The sequence below is a fragment of the Erpetoichthys calabaricus genome, chromosome 15, assembly GCF_900747795.2.
Source record: "Erpetoichthys calabaricus chromosome 15, fErpCal1.3, whole genome shotgun sequence".
Taxonomy (NCBI): Eukaryota; Metazoa; Chordata; class Cladistia; order Polypteriformes; family Polypteridae; genus Erpetoichthys; species Erpetoichthys calabaricus.
The window spans coordinates 9,450,910-9,473,272 of NC_041408.2; the positions used below are offsets into that span (position 1 = coordinate 9,450,910).

The 22,363-nt window shown below is 39.9% G+C and overlaps 1 protein-coding gene across 2 annotated transcripts in view; it reads left to right on the forward strand.

The window, feature by feature from the left end:
- ahi1 (Abelson helper integration site 1) overlaps nt 1-22,363 on the forward strand; it is a 225,479-nt gene that overhangs the window by 175,001 nt on the left and 28,115 nt on the right. For both annotated transcript variants that reach the window (XM_051919275.1, XM_051919274.1), the window contains exons 23-25: nt 8,266-8,334; nt 11,261-11,423; nt 11,506-11,603. In XM_051919275.1, the coding sequence (XP_051775235.1) occupies nt 8,266-8,334; nt 11,261-11,423; nt 11,506-11,603 (330 nt within the window). The remainder of the gene's footprint in view (nt 1-8,265; nt 8,335-11,260; nt 11,424-11,505; nt 11,604-22,363) is intronic.

Consider the following 22,363-nt stretch of genomic DNA (forward strand, 5'->3'; position numbering starts at 1 on the left):
TTCACGTACTTTACGACTCTGAACATACTGTACAAGCCAGGACTTTGTTTGCTTTATCTGATATTTGCTTGCATAGGGTGAAAGAAGTTAATGATTTCTTCACAGTGAGCCTTTGTTTCCATATAATGTGGTGCCTCTTACTCTACACTGTATGTCTTTACTAATAGTGAAAGTAGATTTCCAATGTTATGGAATTATTGTAATTGTATATTTTTGGTAGACAAGATCTCCATTTAGGGTGTCCAGTTAATCAAACAAACAAGAAAAATCAGAATGTAAACTACACTCTACTGATACTGCAGGAAATCACTCAATGGAAGATTTTACAATATAATACAACCAATTGTACTGTTCAATAATGCAGAGTCAATTAATTAACTTATATAATATTATTATTTACACAAAGAAATAGAGTAAAATGAACAGGAAATTGCATCAAGTGAACAACTTCAATAATATTTCATTTGAAACTAAAGACATTGGGTGAACTGAAGTAAGCAAGCAAGCAAGCTGCATGGACGGACAGATCAGCATAGCGGTGGCTTAATGCCTCTGCGCACGTCGACCTTCACACATCTATCGTGCGTGTGTTCATTTCTGTCACTTTGTCATCCAGCATGTGCTCTGGTAAGATGAGCAAACTGTCCACTATCGTCACTCGTACATTTCTGTCCTGCAGGAGTGTGCGCAAAGGTGCACTTGTCTGTGTGTATTTAAATAAACAGAGTATCTCAAAAACTACTCATGCAAAACTTCAGCAAATCAATAGGCCTGGTCCTAAGACTAAATGGAGCAGAATCCATCCACTCACTATCCAACCTGCTGTATCCTAACTACAGGGTCACGGGGGGTCTGCTGGAGCCAATCCCAGCCAACACAGGGCACAAGGCAGGAAACAAACCCCGGGCAGGGCGCTAGCCCACCACAGGGCACACACGAGGGACAATTTAGAATGGCCAATGCACCTGACCTGCATGTCTTTGGACTGTGGGAGGAAACCCACACAGACACGAGGAGAACATGCAAACTCCACGCAGGGAGGACCCGGGAAGCGAACCCACTGCGCCACCGTGCCGCCCCATGGAGCAGAATGCAAAAATTAAATTATACAATTTCTATGACAGCTAACATGGCACATAGTCCAACTTGTTTTTAAAGGATATGGAGAGAAGTATTGGACCTGGAGACTGTAACAAGGCAAACATGATGCAGTGGTTCTTTTTTTTTTTTTTGGACAAAATAGGTGTACATACAGCTCATCTTTCAGGGCGGATATCTCTGGAACCGATTCTTTTAAATGTTTGTATATCCACCATGGTACAGATAACTGCTATTAAAGAACACATCTGATAAGCGAGAGGCAGCAGTACACCACCGTACCACTCTGGCGTAAATGGCTTAATAAGCCAACCTTAATGACAGTGTTAATAGGCCGAGTGTGTGGGCAAAGCCTAATCTCAATGCTGGACTTAAAAGAAAGACATTCAGAAAGTATTCAGATCCTTTCTCTTCCTGCACACTTTGTCTTTTCTATATTTAATTTTATATGGATAAACTGGCCATTTTTGCCCATCAGTTTCTTCCTAATAACCCACAATGACAATAAGTTTATTACAACTCAAAAACTGACTTCTCTCATTCCTATCTATAAGTATTCGGACCCTGTGCTGTGGCACTTTAAAATGTGTGTGTGGGGGGGTATTCTGTTTGCTTTAATTCCCCACGAGAAGTATCTTGAACTTGACTGGAGTCCAACTGCGGCAAACATAAAAAAAATCACGTGGACTTTGATCATGGACTTCATGGCTTGGGTTTTTGTCCTGACATGCAGTGTAAATTGCAGAGACCAGGGCAAGAGGATAAACGCATTTCTAAAGCTTTTGAGTGTTCCCGTGAGCTTAGTGCCTCAAGAATTTTGAAATGGAAGAAGTTTGGAACCGCTAGGATTCTTCCTAGAGTTGGTTGTCTGGCCAAACTGACTAACCATACAAAAACAGGCCTTGGACAGGGAGGTGACCAAGAACTCAGTGGACACTCGAACACAGCTTCAGAAAGCATCATCTACTAAGATGGGAGAACCTGTCAGATGGATGGTCATCATAGCACATCTCCCTGAGTCAAGCTTTTACTGTATAGTTGCTATATGGGAGCCACTCTTGAGTAAAAAGCATATGACAGCTCACATGGACTCTGAGAGCATGAGGATAAGCATTCTGTGGTCTAATGAGACAAAAAAAAGACGTTTTGGGGAAAACTCCAAGCACTATGTCTGTTGAAGACCAAGCAACGCTCATCATCTGCCTAGTACCATCCTAACCTATGGAGATGCAGGGACAGGGAGACTGGTCAGAACAGAGGAAAGAATGAATGCTGCCAAGTGCAGAGAGGTCCTTGAAGAAAACTTGCCCCAGAGTGCACATCCCCTCAGATTGGGGGTGACCCTACACCTTTCAGGACAACAGTGACCCGAAACATACAGACATCAGTGGTGTGGCTTCGGTACAAGCCTCAGAGGGTCTCCTTGAGTGGCCCAGCCAAAGCTCGGACTTAAACCCCCAGAGAACATGTGTGAAGAGACCACTGTCAGTTGGTCAGTTCACAGATGCTTCCCCTGAGAGGGTCTGTTAAGAAGAATGGAATACACTGCTTAAATCCAGGTGTGCAAAGCTCCACGAGACTTGGCCAAGAAGATTCAGACTTGGATTTGCTATCAAAGGGGCTTCTACACAGTACAGAATTGCATGACTAAATACTTCCATGAATGAGAGATTTCAATTTTTAACAAATTTGTAAACTTTTCTGAAAACATATTTTCACTGGTCATTGTGGGTTGTTAAGACTGACGGGCAAAACTTACAAATTTCTCCATTTAAAACACAACACAGTGACATATGCAGAAAGCGAGGGGGTCTGAATACTTTCTGAATCCACTGTATACTTGTTTAGCGACAGTATGTGCATACATTATGCAATGAAACCAATACATTATATAATAACTTTAAAGCCAATTCAGGAAATAATTAGTATATTTTTATCATGTTCATGCCAGATGTGATCATTCAAATTTATAATGTATTTGTTTGGCTTATGTTTCTGATACGGTGACAGCAGACTCAAATTTCTAAACTGAGCAAAGGGAATCTTATACAGCATCAGTCTTAATTCATAGACTCTTTCGTTCTGTCCAGGAGGCAGTGCTTCCATTTTGCCAAGCAGTCCTTAAATTGTAAATAAGTAAAAACTGTGAGACTACAAACTGGGCTTAATGACACATTTGATAGACATTAGATTTGGTGCAGTTCCTTCAAGCCTGTAGTAAAGATGTGCAGCTCATGTGGCTTCATTTATTAAAGTGCATTTAGTTTTTGTTCATGTTACAAGTCTATAAGCACATCAAAAGCATTTGTTATTGTCTGTCTGTGTGTGTGTGTGAGTGAGTGTGTTTATACCCGCTGTTGTGTTCACTCATCAGTGTGTTACTTCTACACACAGACAGGAGGGATGAGGCAAACCTGAGAAGAGTCCATATAAGGGATGCAAATATTAATCACATTTCATAATCAACAGTTACCATGTTTTGATCAATTAGCAACCTTAATCATTAAAAAGGGACATTCTGTTTAAAAACAAAAAATATAAAAGATTTTACTTATGCATTCTGTATCCAAGAATGTATTGGACCCCATTAAAGGAATATTCCATCCAAAAAATACATATTTTTTTATTTCTTATTTACTCCATACAGTTTGTAGTGATGGCTGAAAAAAAAAATGTAATGTCATATTTTCATGGAGATTCCAAAATTTCTGATGGGATCCATTGGTGACCAATGCTTGACAACAGCAGACAACACCAAAACTGTTCATAAAAGAGAGACTCAACCAGTGAAGGGGGGGGTCTTTAATTCAAAAGTGAAATCTCATATGAAAGAGCTTCCTATTCGTGGGCTAGTTTAATTTTGTGGAGTTATTTATTCAACAGTATTTTAGGAAAAAATACATGCATTGTACATGTTATCAGCATACGACTGGAGGACTTGACATTGGGATTTTGTGACATGAGTAAGGGGAGTTTTTTAACATTTTTTCCATGGATGTCCAGCATTGGTCACATTTGGTCCTGTTCTATCGGAAACCACCATACTCGCTCCTCACAAGTTGTTCCTTCCACTTTTAGAGAAGTACATTTCAACTTCAATCAAGGAAAAAACAGACAGATGATCTCTGCGAAGCTGGTTTGGCTGCACCAGTTACGATTTAGTGGCATCATATTAAAGGGAGCAACTACTTAAGACATTCGTTAGTTTGTGTTTTATATTTGTCATTCTTTTAGAATACTTTGCAGAGATCTGTTGATCAGTGTCAGTAAAGCCAAATTAATTCCAGTGTGATTTAAGGTTGTGAAAACGTCCAAGGGGGTGAAGACTTTGTACAGGCCCCGTTTACGAGTGTAAGCATACTAAAACTAAAACTAAAGCTGAGACAAAGCTGCAGGTTTGATGTTCCTGTGCTCGCTCACTCACTCCATTGGAGATTTGCAGCAGGGTTTTTTTTGTTTTTTAATACCTCTGAACATCAGCTGATTTTCAAACCGGGACGTACATTTTTGTTATAATCAGAGCTTGAAATTCCATTGTTATAATCCACTTTTTATTTTTGGTTGTGGTAGTGGTCTCGTTTATCAAATGGTATTTGTTTCACGGTTCCATAATCAGTGTTTGTTTTTTGTTCTTTATAATTTATCTTTAGAAATGATTAAACAATATACCTTTGTATTTATAAAAAGATATTTGTTAAACATGAAGAAATAAATTGGTACTGTTTGAATGTGATACTGTATTTTATTTACCTGTAACAGTATGTTCATCTATAGTAGTAGTGTTGTTAATTTTCATTAAATTATGTGTGTAATTAGTAAATCCATTTGTAGTTGTAGTAACAACGGCTCAGGCCAGAACAGCAGTGTCCCTACCCCACATTTGTATAATTGATTATTATCAGATATGCTTTTAAGTCGATAGTAAATAAATGTTTGGCATTTCCTTCTGATTAAATAATGAGATTAGATGCATGTAATAAAGTACAGTAGCCTACTATACACAATATGTTTGATATGAACACTTTCAAGTTTCACATTAAACATTTCAAGCCAGGCATTACAGATCTGCTAATTAGCAGCATGTAACAAAGCCTTCTTGGAGCTGAAACATTATCAGTATTTGCTTTGTTGTTTTTCTTCTTTATTTCATAAACATTTCACATTGGTTTAAAACATGAAATGCCCTTAAGCTGCACTTTCTTCACATGGTTGTGTTGAGCCTGAATTCCATCTTTAGAACCACGCAAGCTCCTTATGAGTGCAAATAATGGCTATCAGAACCATCTGCACAATAAGTGCCAAGTACAAGCCCAGCCCTGCTTAGTCAGGCAAGTTCACATTTTAATAGTTTATGTAAAACAGACCTGTTTGTTATTTTTATTTTTTTTAGCAGGGTTTGTTGCCCACTTTGACAGTTAATAGTTATAAAAATGGGGTTGACTGGCAAAATTCACCAAAGCGTATTTCTCAGAAAATTTACTGGGTTGACCAAATTATGCTGCATTCCCTTTACCTCAGATGTCGGAGCAGGGAATGATGTCTCACCTGACTTAACTGCATTCCAGTAAAACATTCAGAAATCCAATATGTATGCGTCCAGGAAAACCTTTGTTGCGCCTGGTCCATCAGAATAAATAGCACTTGATAACAACACAATATATGTGGTATCCAAACACCACAGCAACATGTCCACAGATAGAAGTTGGGCAGTATCGAGTGTATGGCTGATTTAATGAGACACAAATTGACCAAAGTGGTAATAAACATAATACTACAGCCCTTGCTAAAGTTCACGCTGTAAGTCACCATTCTGGAAACACCAGCCAGGTTTCTGAGTTGGAAATCTGACTTAAGGGAGCATTCCTGTTGAAAATTCTGATTAGGAATTCCGACTTCCCACTTGAAATGTAAAGGAGAATAATTTCCTGAAAATCAGCAGAGCAGCTGGTTTAGGCTAACATTTCTGGCCAGAGTAATTGGTCCAGCCTAGTAAGAAGATGCTTGCCTAACCCTCAGCGACACTTAAAAGAGCACTACAGTGATCCCCTCCTCCATCGCGGGGGTTGCGTTCCAGAACCCCCCGCGAAAGGTGAAAATCTGTGAAGTAGAAACCATATGTTTATATGGTTATTTTTATATTGTCATGCTTGGGTCACAGATTTGCGCAGAAACACAGGAGGTTGTAGAGAGACAGGAACGTTATTCAAACACTGCAAACAAACATTTGTCTCTTTTTCAAAAGTTTAAAATGTGCTCCATGACAAGACTGAGATGACAGTTCTGTCTCACAATTAAAAGAATGCAAACATATCTTCCTCTTCAAAGGAGTGCGTGTCAGAGAGAGAGAGAGAAAAAAAAGCAAACAATCAAAAATCAATAGGGCTGTTTGGCTTTTAAGTATGCGAAGTACCTTGCAGGAAGCATATCAGTTGACAAAGCAGCCGCAAGTAAGCCCAGCAAGGAAGGGAGCAATGTGAAGGTAGTCTTTCAGCATTTTTTTTAGACGAGCGTCCATATCCTCTAGGGGTGCAAACAGCCCCCCTGCTCACACCCCCTCCATCAGGAGCAGAGAATGTCAGAGCAAGAGAAAGAGAGAGAAAAGCAAACAATCAAAACAGCCCCCCTGGCTCACAATATATTTGAGGAGTTTTATTTAATACGTAATACGTGCTCTGATTGGGTAGCTTCTCAGCCATCTACCAATAAGGTCCCTTGTATGAAATCAACTGGGCAAACCAACTGAGGAAGCATGTACCAGAAATTAAAAGACCCATTGTCCGCAGAAACCCGCGAACCAGCAAAAATCTGTGATATATATTTAAATATGCTTACATCTAAAATCCGCGATAGAGTGAAGCCGTGAAAGTCGAAGCGCGCTATAGCGAGGGATCACTGCACACCGCTACAGTCCATTTAAAACTCATTCACTTTTTACTTCCTTTGACTTCAAGTTTGCCAAAATTCACAAATCTTTTCATGATTTTGCTGAAGCTGAGGTGAAGTGAACTTTGTGTGGTTCACTCATGGCTAGTTATAACCATTTGCTTATTGAAAGTGTCACTGAAAAGCAGGGACGCTGATCTTGTAAACGTATGAGGTGTGATCAAAAAAGAAAAGAGTTTATTGCAGTAAAAGATTTCCAACTACTAGTCACCCTCAAAATACTCTCCTCCACTTGAAATGCACTGATCCCAATGCTCCTGCCACTTTGCGAAGCAGTTCTGGAAGTTTTCTTTCAAGAGTGTCTTTAGTTGGGCTGTCATGGCTGCCTGGCTGTCCTCAATGGATTGAAATCGTTTGCCTTTCACGGTCCTCGTATTCAACCGAGTCAGATCCATTACGAAATCAATCAAAGCACTTGTAAACAGTCTTAATAGTCGGTGCAGTGTCTCCATAAACCGATTTTAACATCTGATGGGTTTCCAGAGCTTTTTGCAATTTGAAACAAAATGTTAATAATGGCAACGCATTAACGACAAACTTGAAAAACACACTTGAACTCAACAGTGTCTCACAAACGACTGACAGGATCAAACAAGTTGAAACTGGTCACAAACTCCGCTCTAGGATGGACATGGCAGAACCGGCATTGAATTGTTTTGCGTTGCTCTTGGATGGTGCTCTGCATCAACATCACACCTCGTACTCCTCGCTTGAATTACCTTTTTGTGAGCCGGAAAGCTAAAGTACAGAGAATTGTAGGTGATAAAAATCTCACATTTATGATGCACTTTCTTTACGTGTCGAGATTGCTTGGTAAATTATTATTTACCAGTGCCTTCCACTAAAACCAGTAGTGCATATCAGCATCGTAACATCAGAAGCTCCAAACAAAAACACAGTAGTTCTGTGCATACAGACCCAAGGCTGACTTGAAAGGAGTGAATATGTACTGTATGTGATCATTTATTTAGTGTTTTATATTAATTTAGACCACTTTGCAGAGATCTGTTCTCACTTTGACATTAAAGAGTTTTTTTCTGTTGACTAGTGTCGAAAAAGGCAAATTAAACTGTTCACTGTAATTCAGTGCTATAAAAAAATAAAATGAGAACACTTCCAACTTTTAAACACCATACCTTAGGTCTATAAACTTAATTTAAGAATTTGATCTATTTAGAATTGCATATATTTATAATTTACTTTAAAAATGTCCTCCTCTTTTAGAGTCTTGCGGATCCCTCAGCGTCATTCCTTAGATTTGAAACAAATGTTTTGCCAACTGTTCAGCAAAGAGTAAGTAGAAAGCTTTAATTCCTAAAATACAAATGGTGTTTAGTAATTTTAATCAGTAAGCATTGTTAAATATCTGGGCAAAGCCTTTTGGGAGTTGTTTTTTAATGTGCATTTTTCATTAGGGTCCGTGCTTACAATAAAGGGGGGAGTTCTTCCTGTTCAGCATGTGTGCTCATGATAATCCGTACAGGGCTGTGTAGTGATACCCAGCACCATTTTTAGACTGTTTGCTTTCACTTTTAATTTGTAAGTTTTCAAAGTGCATTGTACAATGCACTAAAATGTAATGTGCTTGCTATGCTGTTCAAGTTTTTATTGTATATTGATATTCAATTTCCAGAACAACATTTTTCATTAATCATTGGTTTAAAAAAATATATAAAACGATGTCTTGTGAAAATCTACCTTGTCACTGTGAAAAAGAATAAATGAAGATGACAAGAGGCTGAATAAAAGAGTCTGTAAGATAGAAGATTAGAAACCAAGTGGTAATGTGCCATACAGAAAATCTCAGAATGAAACATGCATAGTGCCTTCAGAAATACTCGGACACCTTCACCTTTTTTTTTTACACATTTTTGTTATTTTGCAGCATTGTGTTAGAATCATTTAAATTCATTTTAGAAAAACAAATCCTGAAATATCTAGTTGACACAAGTATTCAGACCCTTTGCTCAGTACTTAGTGAAAGCCACTTGGGCGGTGATTAAAGTCACAAATATTGGTGTGTGTGTCTCTTCAGTTTGATGCAACAAGTTTCATAAACCTGAATTTAGGGATTTTATGCCATTCTTCTCTGCAGGTCCTCTCAAACAATTGTCACTTTGGATCGAGACTGCCAACGGATGGCAGTTTGTGTTGTTTTTCAAGTCTGGGCTGTAGCTCGACAACTCAAGGACATTTCCAGGATTCTCACTATGCCACCCCTGTGTTGTCTTTGCTTTGTGCTTAGGGTCATTGTCCTGTTTGAAGATGAACTTTTGGCCCAGTCTGAGGTCCAGAGTGCTCTTGAGCAGGTCTTCATTCAGGATATGTCTACACCCTTTGCTGCATTCAGCTTTCCCTCAACCCTGACTAATCTCCCAGTATGTGATACTGGCACCTCCACATGTCATGGTTGGATTGGCATTGCAGAATTGATGAGTGGTGCCTGGTTTCCTCCAAATGGGACTCTTAGACTTGAGGACAAATACTTAAATTTTAGTTTCTCCAGACCATCGTCTGAAAGTCCTTTAGGTACTTTTTTTGCAAACTCTAAGCAGGCTTCCATGTGTCTCTTACTGAGATGAAGCTTCTGTGTTTTATTTTTTAGAATTAATTTAGACCACTTTGCAGTAATTGGTTTTCAATTTGACATTAAAGAGTCTTATTTTGACAATTATTAACATAAAAGCCAAATTATAATGTAATAGTAAGGTGAATTTTGGAGGAACTAAGTGGCTGGGATTGGTGAGCTTTGGAGGGCTGAATGGCCAGTTCTTCTCAAAATGTTTCTAATGTGAAATCTTCCAAGGGTGTGAATACTTGTTATTGGCACTGTAAAGGAGGAGATCAGTAGTTACAAGTACCAGTCACAAATTGTCTTGTTTTAAGCTGTAAATTTCTGTATTAATTAATTTCACACAAACATTAGGAAGTTTTTCTTTACACAAAGAACGATAGACACTTGGAATAAGCGACCAAGTAGTGTGGTGGACAGTAAGACGTTAGGGACTTTCAAAACTTGACTTGACGTTATTTGGAAGAAATAAGTGGACAGGACTGGCGAGCTTTGTTGGGTTGAATGGCCTGTTCTCGTCTGGAGTGTTCTAATGTTAAGTTATAGGGAGTTGTGCCAGGCAGATTATAATGAGATTAATTTTTTTTAGCTGTACACTTTTAAAGATATTTACACTTTTCATTTTTTTTTTTTACTAAAATTCAGTAAGTTGTGCTTGTCTTCATTGTGCACAAACACAAAAGAAGCCAAATGCAACACAAACCCCTCTCGTGTCGTGATTAGTGGCCCGTGTTTGACTTATCTGATCTCGACAAATGTAGTTTTCTGTGATAAAATGTTAAAGTAATTGTTCGAAACTCTGCAAAACCACAAACAATGTGACATTCTTTCTATTTTTAAACAATGATAAATACATTACAGCTTATTTTTTAATTATCTCTGAAGTACAGCTGTAAGATGAGGGCGTGTAGTGTTGCGATGCTTTAAAAAAAAAAAAGCTCAAAATGTTTTTTATATTCATATTTATTACTTCAAAGTATGTTTTTGTTGCAAACAAAAATACACATTTCAGAATGAAAGCCCAATTTGTCATATAAACACCTCTGCCCTTAAACAGGCGCTTCTATCTGTCAGGAGGATGTACTATGCTTTATGATGTTATCATTTATGATACTGTGTTATGTTTATAAGGTTAGATGTGATTTAAGAGAAGTGAGAAATTATATATTGTTGTAGATCTCACTATGACTGTATCATCGCAAAGTACCTTCATTGAACAAAGCAATCTAGAATTAACGAAACAAATTAAATCTGTACGCCAGCAAGGGGTTAAGTTTTTGACATGGCAGATACAAAACAGAGCATGTGGTTGGGGAGGTGGAGCCGCAATTCTAAGAACATGTATGCCAAGAGCTTTTTAATCTTACTTTCACAAAGTTTTTTGCTTATTTGAACACCCAGCTGCTTTCTGAAAGCTAATCTTAGTGCTGTAGAAGGTGTATAAACCATTTCTGCAATCCCACAATCCTTTATCTCGGTGCTCCTGCTGTGCTCCCACCACCCCGAATCCCATTCGAAAAACCCTCAGCTTTTACCAGAAGAGCAGCTTTGGTTTCATCTGCTTTACTGCTGGAGGAAATGAATGTTAGGGGTTTCTCTCTGTGGCACTGTTCTGATAAAGCTGTGGTGCTCTTATCTGTCCTCTAGGTTGTCGCCCTCTACGACTACACAGCGAATCGATCAGATGAACTAACCATACGTCGTGGTGACATTATCCAAGTGTTGTACAAAGATAATGATAACTGGTGGTTTGGACATCTAGCAAATGGACAGCAAGGCTACTTTCCGGCTAATTATGTGGCTGATGAAAGTAAGTCAGACTTTTGCAGCCTTTGTGCCCACCCGCTCGGAAGTCTGCGCACGTGAATGCTCACATATTCATTGTTTTACAGCGGGGTATGAGGAGGATTTGTCCCGCACACTTGAGCCAAACTCTGAAACATCCAACCAGCAAGAAGAAGCTGAACAGAGGACTCCAACACCCACAAAGGTAAACAAGAGACACGTGCCTACTTCTTACTTGGAAATGTCCAGTTTCAATGAAGATATTGAAGTTCTAACCCATATTAACTCTTCCATGCAGTATTCAACTAAATTTAATTAGACGACAGCTTCTACACTTGAGCTCTCAAATTTTTTAACTGCTTTCACCTTCAGTCTTTATTTCAGGCTTAATAAATCTGAATGTTACACACATCCACAGTGACAATATCAAATATCAGATAGAGCTGGGGCCAAAAAAAAAAAAAAAAGCAGAATATATGTACTTCTGTATTGATCTACAGCATTATTATAGTGAAACCCTTTGCCTCTGTGAGCATTTGGATAGAAAAAATATAGCGCCTTGAATTAATATTTACTCACAAAACATTTTCCAAATGATAAAAGCCTACTAAAGTCCCCAGCAAGTATAGAGTGTGACGATTCTAGAGTCATATATTGCAGACATCAGTCTCTTCCAAAAAATGACTCTGGACTGGGGATGTGGACCTGACTGGGTGGAGATGTTACTGTGTTTGTAGAAATTACGTATGAATGGTTTCAAATCACTTTTGTTTTTGTCCAGCGTCTCCTGACTCACTGGTATGAGAGAACTCCCACATATGATATACTGTTCAACTCCTCTTAATGTCTAGCTATGCAAGACGTTCATTTTTTTGCCCCACATACAATGTTTAGAATTTTGGTCAGAAAGGTCAGTCTTGGTTTCATGGCTACAAAGCCTTTTCCCACATCTTAGATAGTTTACTTTCATACTTTCTGGCAAACTCCTAATGGGCTTTATGATCACCCTTTTTAAATAACTGTTTCTACCATAACTGTTTTGTTGTTTGTGGCCAAGTGATGGCTTTACTCTTCTCTCGGCTATTATCTCAAACTGGTGGGGTTGGGGGCTCCTTTCACTGCGATTGCTGGCCTCGTAGTGTCTTTACTTTTAAGTCCTAATGAATATTCTTTTCCTGGCAGTGCCTGGATGGTGGTATGGAGAGACAAAAGTCTAAACACTTTGGTGGGCTTTTGCATGCTTTTCCTAAACTATTGTCATATTACAATTTCTAGTCAATGTCGATATTAAAGTTGACAAATGCACTTGATTTCCATGGATTACAAATGGCTGTGAATGTCAACTTACGTGATGACTCTCCAGCAGAGTTTCACATTTCCAAAGTGTTTTGTTATGAAATGTGCCGCCTGATGGAGCCAGTGCTAATGTAAAAATTTTACAGGTTTGGCAAGTTAAGCTACAATCTAAACCCCCCCTCCTTATTCTATCACTATTCTGTCGTGGTACATAAAACTTAATCCATCAGACAGCTGCACTGGCAGGCGGAAGGTTGCCGGTTCGAATCCAGTAATTGTAGGTTAAGGGCCTTGCTCAAGGGCCCAACAGAGCAGAGTCCCTTTAGGCATTTTACAGAGCGCTTTGAGTAGTGAGAAAAGCGCTATATAAATGCAAAGAATTATTATTATCTGTTTGTGAGGTCCAAAACATCTGCGTTCTTTATTCCTTGTCACTGCATTATATGCACTGTACAGCTGGGTGAGCACTCAATGGTTGGCAGCTCTCATACACACACAGTGCCTGCCTCTCTGACTAAAGACAAAAAAAAAATCAAACAACATGGCGGGACCAGTCACTAGGTACAGCGCATCCGGAAAGTATTCACAGCGCATCACTTTTTCCACATTTTGTTATGTTACAGCCTTATTCCAAAATGGATTAAATTCCTTTTTTTTCCTCAGAATTCTACACACAACACCCCATAATGACAACGTGAAAAAAGTTTACTTGAGATTTTTGCAAATTTATTAAAAATTAAAAAATTGAGAAAGCACATGTACATAAGTATTCACAGCCTTTGCCATGAAGCTCAAAATTGAGCTCAGGTGCCTCCTGTTTCCCCTGATCATCCTTGAGATGTTTCTGCAGCTTCGTTGGAGTCCACCTGTGGTAAATTCAGTTGATTGGACATGATTTGGAAAGGCACACACCTATCTATAGAAGGTCCCACAGTTGACAGTTCATGTCAGAGCACAAACCAAGCATGAAGTCAAAGGAATTGTCTGCCAGGATTGTCTCGAGACACAAATCTGGAGAAGGTTACAGAAAAATGTCTGCTGCTTTGAAGGTCCCAATGAGCACAGTGGGCTCCATCATCCATAAGTGGAAGAAGTTCGAAACCACCAGGACTCTTCTTAGAGCTGGCTGGCCATCTAAACTGAGCGATCGGGGGAGAAGGGCCTTAGTCAGGGAGGTGACCAAGAACCCGATGGTCACTCTGTCAGAGCTCCACAGGTCCTCTGTGGAGAGAGGAGAACCTTCCAGAAGGACAACCATCTCTGCAGCAATCCACCAATCAGGCCAGTATGGTAGAGTGGCCAGACGGAAGCCACTCCTTAGTAAAAGTCACATGGCAGCCCGCCTGGAGTTTGCCAAAAGGCACCTGAAGGACTCTCAGACCATGAGAAAGAAAATTCTCTGGTCTGATGAGACAAAGATTGAACTCTTTGGTGTGAATGCCAGGCATCACGTTTGGAGGAAACCAGGCACCGCTCATCACCAGGCCAATACCATCCCTACAGTGAAGCATGGTGGTGGCAGCATCATGCTGTGGGGATGTTTTTCAGCGGCAGGGACTGGGAGACTAGTCAGGATAAAGGGAAAGATGACTGCAGCAATGTACAGAGACATCCTGGATGAAAACCTGCTCCAGAGCGCTCCTGACCTCAGACTGGGGTGACGGTTCATCTTTCAGCAGGACAACGACCCTAAGCACACAGCCAAGATATCAAAGGAGTGGCTTCAGGACAACTCTGTGAATGTCCTTGAGTGGCCCAGACTTGAATCCGATTGAACATCTCTGGAGAGATCTTAAAATGGCTGTGCACCGACGCTTCCCATCCAACCTGAAGGAGCTTGAGAGGTGCTGCAAAGAGGAATGGGCCAAACTGGCCAAGGATAGGTGTGCCAAGCTTGTGCCATCATATTCAAAAAGACTTGAGGCTGGAATTCCTGCCAAAGGGGCACCGACAAAGTATTGAGCAAAGGCTGTGAATACTTATGGACATGGGATTTCTCAGTTTGTTTATTTTTAATAAATTTGCAAAAACCTCAAGTAAACTTTTTTCACGTTGTCATTATGGGGTGTTGTGTGTAGAGTTCTGAGGAAAAAAATGAATTTAATCCATTTTGGAATAAGGCTGTAACGTAACAAAATGTGGAAAAAGTGATGCGCTGTGAATACTTTCTGGATGCACTGTATGTCGCATTACATGACTGCCAGTCACAGGAGGGTGCCGCAACTGTCCCCAACTTGTAAAGACTCCGTAAATGAGGTCTGCAACTGAAAAATCTCTGGAAAAGTCATGTAATGTGACATGGCCTATATCTAAACATTTTTTTCCTACTTTTGTCTCTGATATTTTAAGAATATTTTTTAGTCTTCCAGTTCGTAATTTTGATTCAGGTCCATGCCGAGACTATTGATTCCTAAGAAAACCACAACTTTTATTTCCGAAATACATAAATGAAATAAGCTTTGTAAAGGCAAATGCCATTTGGAATCCTTGGTTTAGCAATTAGACCATTCAGAGCAACAGAGTCAGAAGACCTGTGGGAAAAGAAGATTTGTGTTTTTGACTTGAGAGATATCTACAAATATTAAAACCTAATTGTGTCCTCAAGGTACACTTTAGACCAATATATTTAAACATCGGTAATCCAGCAACATTTAGAAGTTTAAAGGCTCTAACAACTTTTAAAAAGAGCACTGTAAATAAGAGAATGAGTGAGAGAGACTGCATAATACATGTAACAGTATGTGTTAGAAAGCGTAAACGGACAGACTCGAGTGCCATAGTTACGTTTAAAATATTCCATTCATTCATTTGCTTGGCAGACGCTTTTATCCAAGGTGACTTATAAAAGAGGGCCTGATTGTTCAGCAAGTGTAGCAAGACAGGCAACAAAAACTGAGTGCCACAAGTGAAAAGATGTAATAACTGATACATTTACAATCGTATATTAGCAATTATTCCATGTACATAATATGCGAGTTTATACAGATTCCATAAAAATAACTTACTGGATCCTGTTGCTTTTGCAGAAGAAGAAAACTTGAGATCAGCCGGCCCTCCTTCCTCTCATTGGAGTTCTACAAAAAAATACTACAATCCAGAGGAGGTTAAACAATTGTGGTGGAATGGTGCAGTGGTCTGACACGCTTGCCCCTTACTAATAGTGCCTTATCTGTTAAACATTGTGAGGCCAGAAGAGTCCACTTTATCAGTTTAACAGTGATACTACGTGTAACCACACAGCACTGGGAAGACACAAAGATAACATGAGAATGGCTTACCACCAGTCGTACAGATATAACACTGCTCTGAAAAAAAATTTCATTTTTCACACCAATGATGCCACAACACTATTATAACTTCCAAATTATTTACTAGGCAGTAGAAAATATATGTACCTTCTATTTTTTTGATGTAAATCATTAAATATAATTCATTTGGAAAGTGAAAGCATCAGTTTTTAAAATAAAAACAAATAACAGTTTAAGTTTAGTTAGGCTGAAATCACATTACACAGCTTCTGTTTGGCGGGGATGTGGAACTTGATGACCGCGGCTGCTAATCTCATTGCCCGAGTGTGTCACTTTACACGACTGAAAATCGCAGTGGATGACAAATTACATGACTTCTCAGCACGGTTTCACATTTCCAAAATATTGTGAGCTCCCCCCTTTTTCCTGATAGCCAACAACATGCTGCCTGACAACAACAGTTCTGTACAAATGCTTTACAGGTCAGTAACAATCTCAGCCCCCCCCCCCGTTGTGGTACATAAAACATGAGACATCATGTGTGCGAGGTCCTAAACACCTGCATTCTTTGTTCCTTTTTGTTGTATAAATGCATTATACTTTCAGATAAGCAGTCATTGGTTCTCTACTCTTGCGTACACACAGCCCACCCCCTATGACTAAAAACCGAATCAGACTGGTTGGACTGAGTTGCGGAGTGTGTCATACTATACACCTGGTGGTCATGGGAGCATACAGTGACTGCCTCCAACTAGCTAAGATGGTGTAAATGACATTTGTGACTTAAAGTCTTTGGAAAAGTCATGTAATGTGACAGGTGTGGCCTGTAGACGGCCCTCCTGCTGCCTCAACCCGACACATCCAGACATAGGACACAAATTTAGTGCACACATTTTTGTTTTTTCTTGTGGGAAACGCCTTCCTCTGTTTCCCAGTTGTACAGCACAGTTAAGCACAACCACAGTACAATTCTCTTCCTTCCTTTTTCCTTCTCTCTCTCTCTTCCTCTTTCTCTTTTCCTCCACTCCTCCTGGCAAGCTTCTTCTTCTCCCACCCGACTCTGGCCCCTGGAGTAGTGGCTGCTGGCTCCTTTTATAAGGCACCTGGAAGTGCTTCAGGTGCTCGTTGGTCTACTTCTGGCAGCACGCTGCAATCAAGGGCTCAGCAGCAGCGGCCACGGAACCCAATAAGGCCACACTAAACTCCAGGGGCCTCATGTATAACGCCGTGCGTAGAACTCACACTATAACATGGCGTAAGCACAAAAGCGGGATTGTGCGTACGCACAGAAAAATCCAGATGCAGGAATCTGTGCGCACGCATACTTTCACGTTCTTCCACTGCATAAATCCCGATTTGCGTGAAAAGTAACGCACGTGCACGCGCCTTCTGTCCCGCCCCAACTCCTCCCAGAATTACGCCTCTTTGAATATGCAAATCAATATAAATAGCCTTCTGTGAAAAGACAATGGGAAAAGCACAGGGGAAAATATAAGAATTTCAGCGAATACCAAGTGGAGGCAAAGGAAAAACGTACTATTTGTTGGTTTAAACAGTGGTATAATCAACAAAAGAAAGATGATCGAGTGACAGAGTGTCGGAAAAACTCGAAAGATCAAATTCACAAAGTCGCACAGTGCCCGAAATAAAAAAGAAATCACATATCAAAGTCACCGTGAAAAGGCAAGTCGTAGCCCACCGTCTGAGTGTCATATGAAAGCGTATTAGGGTACAAACAAAAAACATAGGCACACAGTGGGAAAAAAGCACGAAATGTCAACTTTAATCTCGAAATTTCCACTTTAATCACCTAGTTTATTTTGCCATTAAAGTAGAACATCATAAACTTCATCTTAAAATCATTTATTTTACTAGTTTCTCAAGTAGCACGTTAAATGCTTTTTTCTGTGTTTGATCTTCTATGTGCTCTATGTGTGTGAATCACTACGTGCTTCCGTTCTTACTCTTTCTCCGACAGGACACAGAATGCATTACATTCGTGATATTACAGCTCTCTGAATAATTAAAATACTGAGATGTATACGTGATATCATTTTCATGATGATAGGAATGAAAGCGTGTTATTAAACATGGGAACACAGTGGCGCAGTGATTGTTCATATCTCACGCAAGAGGCTTGCTGCACCATGTGTGACCTTCGATGAAATAATTTATTACAGAAGTACTGTCTCTTTCAAACGTACTAACCTCCAATTCCTGACCTTACTTTTCTTTCTCCAATCGCCACACAATCAGCTCTGTAATAGACGTTAAGCCATTTGTAAGCTTAGAACGCCGATTCTTCAAAACTTTTAAGGAACATTGAAATATCTTCGTAGTACATGTTTAATTATTCTATTCGTCTATCCTTCCAGTGTCGCGTCAGCACCAGCAAGAATACAGCGCAAGGCAGGAGCTATCCTTGAACTAGCTATACGCTGCGGCACCGTGTCCTCACATGTTTAATTATTAGCAATACAGATTATTTTAATGAAGTTAAAGTTTTATCTGTATACTATAAGCAACATATTTTGCTGCATTTCATCTTAAAAATGATATTGTCATCATACGCGCTTTATAAAGTAGCGCAGGTTGTGCAATATTATAACTGTAGTGTAAGTTTACAGTGAGGTGATTGAGTGCGTTTATAGTTCTTGGGATGAAACTGTTTCTGAAACGCGAGGTCCGTACAGGAAAGGCTTTGACGCTTTTTGCCGTGGTTGAGGTAGTGTGTACTTGAAACTGTATACCGATCATTCTCTTTCCGATCATCTGCTGCTGTGATTCACACTCAGATACAGTGATATAAATACTCTGAGTGGTGCAGTGAGAGTAATATGGAAAAAGATGATCCGCAGTGGCAACCCTTAACGGGAGCAGCTGAAAGAAGAAGAAGATGCAGTGAGAGTAACAACGCTAAAGCAGTTCTGGTATTTGGAATACTATGGCTATTCCCTGGCCCATTATATTGCAGCAGGTTAATTACAATCAGATGCATTACACTAATAAACAATATGCAGTTAATTTCAGTGTATTTATAAAGCCGCGTCAGGAATGTGGAGCTAAGAAAGAAAGGATGAGCACACAGGAACAGTAGTTTGACCTTTCTGTGGACCATTATATTGTTACAGGTTAATTACAATCAGATGCATTAAATTTATGAACGATATGCGGTTAATTTCAGTGTATTTGATAAAGCCGCCGCCGTGGATGTGGATCTAAGAAAGGGTGTTCACACAGGAACAGTAGCACTGCTTTGACGCTGGGTGCCGCCAGTCTGCAAAACCGGGCGGATAAATTGCGTACGCCAAGGAATGAGTTACCGTGGAAATGTGCGTGGCTTTACGCCAAGTTTAGGTTTTATACATCGCGATTTGAGCGTGGAAAGGTTCGTACGCAACATTTCTGTGCGTACGCACCGTTTATACATGAGGCCCCAGCTCCCATGGGAGTCCTGCAGGAGTCTGAGGCATCTCTGCAACCTGGTGGGGGTTTGCCACCTAGCACTCCCTGGGGGGTAATGTTCTGGACATGCTCCTCATAACCCCCCGATGTCCTTCCAGCATAGAGGTGTCCCGGCCAGGCAAGTGCCCCAGCCGTACACCACAAGGGGAAATATTTGGGGGCAGATCTACCATCAGAAAGTTCCAGACTGTGCTTCTTGCTTCAGTATCACACCACCAGCTCCCCAAACGCAAAACTATTGTCTGAATCAGGGGTTCTCAGTGTCAGTCCTGGGGGCCCACTGTGGCTTCAGGTTTTTGTTCCAACCAGATTCCTAATCCGTGACAACATCTGATAACTCGGAGCTCAATTAATTAGCAGACATTTTTTTTCCTCTTCACTTATTCTTCATTAAGAAAGTACCGCAGCATGTTTTACATTTATGAAGACATTTAGGAATATTTCTACTTTTGCTAGAGATTTAAATGCTTAACCTTTTGTTGATTATTTTGCCCTTTCTCTGTACAGTTTGCTCCCTTCATTGTATCCTAATAATGACAACCAGTGGAGCAGACAGCCAGGCAAACAACAAGGCTGCAACTACTTCAGCGTTAGACCCACTAATTAGAAAATAATGAATTAATTAAACAATTAGAACACTCTGCAAAAAACAATGAAAAATCAAGATGAAAATATTGTTAAAGAAAACAAAATACATTATTCCAATATAACTGCTTGGTACATTTTAATATACCAAACTTAGTTTTTTAATTTCTACATTTTTCTCAAAACACAGAATTTGACAAATAACAGTTCACTTAATTAGCCCAGGAGTCCAATTAAAAATAGAAGCTGGTTGGAACAAAAACCTGCCGCCACAGTGGGCCCCCAGGACCGACACTGAGAACAGAAATCGCCAAGGGAGACCCACTTGAATGAAACGATCAAGGGAACGCGCGATAAAACAACGGGAGTGTCCACAACAAAAGATCGTGAGTGTAAACCGCCACTCTGTATGAAACGACTGGGTGTTCGTGTGCAAACTGTTAAAACTGAGAACAACTATCTGCAAGGGAGCTCCATTCATTAAACCACCCAGGGACCTGAGAGGTTCTTAACCCATCCTTGGCATAAACATACAAAACAAACCAATTCATCTTTCTATTTCCTCAATCCACTTTTTCATTAAAGTGTCATATGGAACTGCATTGGGTATACGACATAGTCCAAAACTGGATAGGGTGTCAGTCCATCACTAGTCGAATCCCGTAAATGCCAATAGAGACTCTGCTCTGTTGGGCCCTTGAGCAAGGCCCTTAACCTGCAATTGCTGAGCGCTTTGAGTAGTGAGAAAAGCGCTATATAAATGCAAAGAATTATTATTATTAGTCACACTCATTCATAGAGGGTAAATGTAGAGTTACCGATCCGCTTAATCTTATTATGTTCATAACCAGTGGATTATCTGCAGTGTCACTGCACTTGGCACCAGGTAGCACAAAGTCATGCAGATTGCCAAAACTTACCATTTTAAAAAGAGTAAAGTAGGTGGTCATATCCTGAAACTATGCAGATCTGATGTAGACATAATTACAGTTATTTTCTTCACCTTCTAACAGTGTTATCAGCTGGTTACACTTCACTTTAATACTTGTACCATCAGGCAGCATGTGGTCTTAAGCAGTGATGAAGCACAGATGTATATGATAGCCTCAGCGTAAAGGTGTCACACTGTCACCATAGAAAGCATCCAGTAGCCCCAATAGTTGGTATTGTGCCCTTCGGTATAAAAGAAATAGCCGTTCTTCTGAAATGTGGAGTCAGCTCACAGGTTATTTCATATTTGAAGAAATCTAAAATAAAACAAAATCTCGGACCTTTTACAATCTGCCATAAACTGTACATTTGGTATATGCTGTTGTTTTCAGGTTCTCTGTTCTACTGCTCACTTGTCATGTTTTAGTCTCTGCTTCCCCTGCTGGCTTAGGTTTCAATTTCTTACGTTTTTTTCATTCATTTTTGATACCTTTATGTAGATATTGTTATGTATTTTTATTTTTTTGTCTTATGTATTACAATCCTGTGAAAAAGTAAGTACACCTCATGAAAACTGTTGAGTTTTTAAAAACAATTAAACATTAGATCTTCATGCAAACAGTGCCTACAGATAAAGGTAGTGAATTATACTTGAACAAATGACGCATAAAATGGATTTAAATTCTCTTAATCTAAATTTACAAAAATGCAGATTTGTCATATTTATCACCAATTCAAATTCATAGAAATATAATCAGGTGTTCCAAGTTATCTGTATCTATCTGATACCTAGGGGGTCTGGTGTTCTCCTTGCTATTGGTGTGTGCAGTGTCATTATACCAAGATCAAAAGAGCTCTCTAAGACCCCCTGAAAAAAGGTGGTGGATTCCCAAGAGTCTGCCAAGGTATTTAAAAGATCACCAAATAATCTGAAATCAATTATTCTACTGCGAGGAAAATCATCCACAAGTGGCGTAGATTTTAAATTTCTGCTGCTATGTCCAGGGCTGGCTGGCCTAGCAAACTCAGTCCAAGAGCAGATCCTTTGAAAAAGGTAAAAGAAGTCTCCAAGAACCCCAAAATTTTATCACGGGATCTGAAGGTAACTCTTTGAACAGTTGGTGTCAAGGTGCATGCATCTACAATGCGAAAGAGATCACGCAAAACTGACCTGCATGTGAGGCATGCCAGGAAAAAGACTTTGCTCTCCAAAAAGAAACTTTAAAGCAAGACAACAGCTTGCCATTGAACATTTACACAAAGACCAGGCCTTCTGGAAAAATGTGCTCAGGACAGATGAATCAAAGACAGACGTGTTTGGCCACAGTAACAGGAGACATGTTTGGAGCAAGGCAAAGACAGCACTTCAGGAGAAGAACCAACTGTGAAGCGTGGTGGTGGTGGAAATGTTTTGGTTTGGGGTTGCTTTGCTGCCTCAGGG